The sequence below is a fragment of the Colobus angolensis genome, unplaced genomic scaffold (assembly GCF_000951035.1).
Source record: "Colobus angolensis palliatus isolate OR3802 unplaced genomic scaffold, Cang.pa_1.0 Scaffold85, whole genome shotgun sequence".
Taxonomy (NCBI): domain Eukaryota; kingdom Metazoa; phylum Chordata; class Mammalia; order Primates; family Cercopithecidae; genus Colobus; species Colobus angolensis.
Window position 1 is genome coordinate 9665339 of NW_012122376.1, and position 5541 is coordinate 9670879.

General features: G+C 44.5%; 1 protein-coding gene across 1 annotated transcript in view; it reads right to left on the minus strand.

The window, feature by feature from the left end:
- Positions 1–2034: 2034 nt before the first annotated feature.
- FAM45A (family with sequence similarity 45, member A) overlaps positions 2035–5541 on the minus strand; it is a 24747-nt gene continuing 21240 nt past the window's right edge. Inside the window, exon 5 of the mRNA XM_011930310.1 lies at positions 2035–3548. Coding sequence (XP_011785700.1) covers positions 3372–3548 — 177 coding nt within the window. The 3' untranslated portion in view covers positions 2035–3371. The remainder of the gene's footprint in view (positions 3549–5541) is intronic.

Below are 5541 nucleotides of genomic sequence, written 5' to 3' on the forward strand. Positions count from 1 at the left end.
ATGCCCGCTGCTACCGCCCAGCACAGTCCAACAGCGTCCCCTGCTGGCACTGCCTGGCCCATCTCCTGCCTACTCCCTCCGGTCCACGCTCCAGCCTGCTCTTCTAAATCACACCTGCTGAACAGTTTTTTTTTTTGTTTTGAGACGGAGTCTCGCTCTGTCACCCAGGCTGGAGTGTAGAGTGCAGTGGCACGATCTTGGCTCACTGCAACCTCCACCTCCTGGGTTTCACACGCGTCCGTGTGAAAAGACCACCAAACAGGCTTTGTGTGAGCGATAAAGCTTTTAATCATCTGGGTGCAAGTGGGCCGAAAAGAGTCAGCAAAGGGAGATAGGGGTGGGGCCGTTTTATAAGATTTGGGTAGGTAGTGGAAAATTAGTCAAAGGGGGTTGTTCTCTGGCTGGCAGGGGTGGGGGTCACAAGGTGCTCAGTGGGGGTGCTTTTGAGCCAGGATGAGCCAGGAGAAGGAATTTCACAAGGTAATGTCATCAGTTAAGGCAGGAACAGGCCATTATCACTTGTTTTGTGATTCTTCAGTTAATTCAGGCCATCTGGATGAATACATGCAGGCTTGGGCTCAGAGGCCCGACACTGGGTTCAAGTGATTCTCGTGCCTCAGCCTCCTGAGTAGCTGGGACTACAGGTGTGCACCAGCCACCACATTCAGCTAATTTTTGTTTTGTTTTTAGTAGAGATGGGGTTTCACCCTGTTGGCCAGGCTGTCACCTCCTGTCCTCGTGATCCACCCGCTTTGGCCTCTCAAAGTGCTGGGATTACAGGCATGAGCACCGCACCCGGCCTGAAAAGCCTTATATGGCTTCCCAGTGCGTCAAGATCAAGCCCACATTCCTCACCACGGCGAGCCTTTCCCGTACTCATATCCTGCCACTCCCTCCCCTCCCTCTAGACCCTCCAGGTCCTCACATGGGCTGTGGTCTCTTCTCCGGACCTTCACACAGCTGTTTCCTCTGGTCTGAGTAGATGTCTTCTTATGCTTCAGGTCTGACTTTGACATCGATCACTCCCTCTGAGAGGCCTTCCAGGACTGACAGCACTGAACTGGGTCCCCATCTGTGTGCTGATACCACTCTGTTTCACACATCACGCCTAGCACTAGCCGCACGACAGCAGCCTGTTTGCTGACCCTATTCCCCAAGTGGACTGTGCGCAGCACCGCGAGAGCAGGAGCTGCTGCCCAAAGGGTAGCCCAAAATACAACACAGGCATGGCCCAGAGTAGGTACCTCAACATTTGAGTATTGGACTAACGTTTCCAACGCACCCTACCCCAGATTACCAAAGAATTTATCTGTAGTTTTGTTTTCCCAAGGCCAGAATGACGGTTAACTTCCCAATCTGGTGAGGAGAGTTTCACAACAGCCTAAAAGGGCAAAATCAGTAAATGGCTCAGTCTGACCACAAGCTGACACTGACCAAAATTCAAGTTAGAGAACAAGATGGGCAACAGCTGCAGGTGGAGGTTTAACCACTACCAGATGACAGAAATGTGAAGGCACCTTCCAAGGACAGGAGACTGAAGTTACAGAGGCAGCTCCAGGAGGGCGAGTGGAGGAGGGCTAGGGCGGGAGGAAAGGGTGTGTGGCGAGGGATGGCTTGAACTTTTTTTTTTTTTGAGACTGAGTCTCATTTTGTTGCCCAGGCTGGAGTGCAATGGTGCAATCTCGGCTCACTGCAACCTCCGCCTCCCAGGTTCGAGCAATTCTCCTGCCTCAGCCTCCTGAGTAGCTGGGATTACAGGCACCCGCCACCACACCCAGCTAATTTTTGTACTTTTAGTAGAGACGGGGTTTCACCACGTTGGCCAGGCTATTCTCTAATTCCTGATCTCAGGTGATCCGCCTACCTCGGCCTCCCAAAGTGCTGGGATTACAGGCACACTGCACCCTTGGCCATCTTGAACTTTCAGACAGGTCTTTTCATAATTCCCTAGTGCCCTCACAGTTTTTTTCTCCGTTTTCTTTGGAATGAGCAGAATCAGAGAAAGGGGACAATTCGTCACCCACCTAAAAGTAGTTGAATATCAAAATATTTCCATTTTATTTCTGCATCATAAATTTATAATTTTAACAACTTTGATCATTAGCTAATATAGTAATACAAAAAAAATGAGGAAAAAGATGTTAGTATTTTTCATTTCCATAAAGTGCAGATTTAATTTTCAATTATTTGCCTTAGTAAACATCATCTTATTTCAGGTCCTCCCCTGCCCTCACTCAAAAAGGGAGGGTGTTTAATTTTTATTTAACAAATACGTAATACCAAGAAAAAAAAATGAAAGATCCAATAATGTTTTTTGCAAACATGTTTCCAGGTAAGATTTCCAAGGACATCAGTACTGAGTGAAAGTAATCCCGTACAATCAACATGAATGACACACTAACGAGCACGTAATTGAGGCCTCCATGCTGATTTGGCAATTTTAAGGTCTCCAGTTGTGAAAAAGGTACATAAATGAATACAAACAGTTGGCTTGACATGTGGCCAAATTACTTTCACCGAAGTTGCTGGAAGCCTTTCTCCGGTTTTGGCCCCTGTAGGAAGTTAATCTCATATTCCCTTAGCAATAATATAAGGTCACTGTTTCAGTCCTACAGTGTTATATTTAATGGGCTTCTTAGTTTACCACGTAAGGACTGGCACCTTTTTCAAAAGAATATCGCTAACAGGGTTAAATGAGTGCTAATGGCTGAACGTTTGCCAAATGCTTACATCTGCGATAGTATAAATATGGATTATTAAAGTTGTCTACTCAAGTATAAAATATATGCAAAACTCTCATAATATAGGCAAAATGTTCAAAAGCCGGGAAAAACCTTTTTTTTTTGCTTTTTTAACTTTTACAAGAAAGTGCAACTGCAGGCTCTCTTGAATGATCTTCTAGACAGTTCTGCAGAAAACTTAGCAGTTGGGCTCAGAAAGTAGAGTTCCCCAGGAGGAATTAAAGTTCTTCCTAGAGTACAAAGCAACGTTTCAGGCAGCTTTCTGAAAGTAGACCATTAGCTTATGACTACACAGTGAGAAACTGGAATGTGTAATAATGAAGGCTTTCGCATTTGTCATAATGTGCTTTTTTTCTCTTACCCCAGGACCTCTAGCTGTTTTGTAATGTTATATAAAGTAGTAACAGCACTTTGTCCAGCACTGACAGCAGGCAGGAAACTAATCAGCTAGGAGAAAATCAGAAGTGTGTTCATGTGTTTCATTGTTTTTCAGGTCAAATCTCAATACCTGCAAATAAATCATTAAAAATATATAACAGTTTCTCTGTTATTTTCAGGACTTTATGTAGTTAATGGATAATCAGAGTGAAAGAGGGCTATCAGTCATCAGTGATACATTCTGTCACACAGTCAGATTTTCAGCATTTGTTCGGCTGCTGCTAGATGATAAAGGAAGTTTTCTGTTGCTGGTGGAAATCGTTTTTGCTTTAGTGCCTCCAAATTAAGCACTCTCTTTTCTCCATCAGCCGAAACTTCTGAAAATGGTGCTAGGTTGGTAAAGATTTCTCTTGTTTTTAGAGCAATATCCTTTAATAGAAGAGGAAAATATGCAACATGTTAGTATCCGAAATTTGAATATTTACTCTGTAGAATTCTTCTATTTTTTTCAGACTGTTTATAAAGTATGAAAAATGAGCTCGGCGTGGTGGCTCATGCCCGTAATTCCAGCACTTTGGGAGACCGTGGCATGAGGATGGCTTGAGCCAGAAGTTAGAGGCTGCAGTGAGCCATGATTGCACCACTGCACTCCAGCCTGGGCAACCCTGTCTCAAAAACGAACAACAAAAAAGGTAACTCCTTTTTTTATTGTTTTTGAGACAGGGTCTCGCTCTGTTACTCAGGTTGGAGTGCAGTGGTGCAATCATGGCTCACTGCAGCCTCGACTTCCCAGGCTCAAGTGATCTACCCACTTCAGCCCCCTGAGTAGCTGGGACTACAGGCGTGCACCACCACACCCAGCTAATTTTTTAATACTTTTTATAGAGATGGGGTTTCACCATGTTGCCCAGGCTGGTCTCAAACCCCTGGGCTCAAGCGATCTGCCCACCTCAGCTTCCCAAACTGCTGGGATTATAGATCTGAGCCATTGCACCTGGCCTGATAATTCTTTTTAAAGAAAAAAATTAGGAAAAATGAAACAAATTAACTTAGAAAAATCATATTTTTATTATTTGTTTTTTTTTTTTACCATTTTAGCCATTTTCTCAGTGTATAATTCAGTGGCATTAAGTACATTTGCAACGTTGCACAACCATCACCCCTATTATTTCCAGCACTTTTCACCATCACAAACAGAAACTCTGTACCCATTAAATAACCACATTTCCCCTCACTTAGCCCCTGGTAACCTCTATTCTGCTTTCTAACTCTGTGAATTTGTCTGCTCTAGATAGCTCACATACGTGGAATCATACAACGTTTGCCCTTTAGTGTCTGGCTTACTTCATCAGCATGTTTTCAGGGTTCATCCATGTTATAGCATGTATCAGAATTCTATTCCTTTTTTTGCCCCCCAACAAAAACCACATTCAAAACATTCCATTCCTTTTTAAGCTGAGTAATATTCTACTGTATATAAAGACTACATTTTGTTTGCCCAGTCATCTGCTGAAGGACACTAGGTTGCTTCTGCCACCTTTTAAAGGCTACTGTGAGTAACACTGCTATGGATATTTCCATACAAATTCAGTCACACACCACATAATGACGTTTTGGTCAACCAGGGACCACATATACAATGGTAGTCTCATAAGATGATAATGCTATATTTTTACTGTATTGTTTCTTTTCTTTTTCTTTTTTTTTTTTTGAGATGGAGTTTCGCTCTTGTTGCCCAGCCTGGAGTGCAATGGCACAATCTCGGCTCACTGCAACCCCCCGCCTCCCGCGTTCGAGCAATTCTCCTGTCTTGGCTTCCCAAGTAGCTGGGATTACAGGTGCCTACTACCACACCCGGCTAAGTTTTGTATTTTTGGTAGAGACAGGGTTTTGCCATGTTGGCCAGGCTGATCTCGAACTCCTGACCTCAGGTGATCCACCCACCTCGGCCTCCCAAAGTGCTGGAATCACATGCATGAGCCATCAGGCCCGATCAAGTCCCTGCTTTCAATTATTTTGGGTATATACCCAGCAACAGCATTGCTAAATCATATGGCAACTCGATGTTTAACTTTTTGAGAAATGCTGCTATTGTTTTTTGAAGAAACCTCTTCCCAAAAGTCCTCATCTGCCTGGGATAAGTAACCCAGCACCTGCCACGCAGGCTTTATTCCTTTTGGGTGGCTGAGGACTCACTAAAGCGCTCATTAAAATCATGTCTTCTGGCCAGGCATGGTGGCTCATGCCTATAATCCCAGCACTTTGGGAGGCCGAGGTGGGTGCATCATTTGAGGTCAGGAGTTCGAGACCAGCCTGACCAACATGGTGAAACCCCACCTCTACTAAAAACACAAAAAAGTTAGCCGGGTATGGTGGTGCGTGCCTATAGTCCCAGCTACTCGGGAGGCTGAGGCAGGAGAAT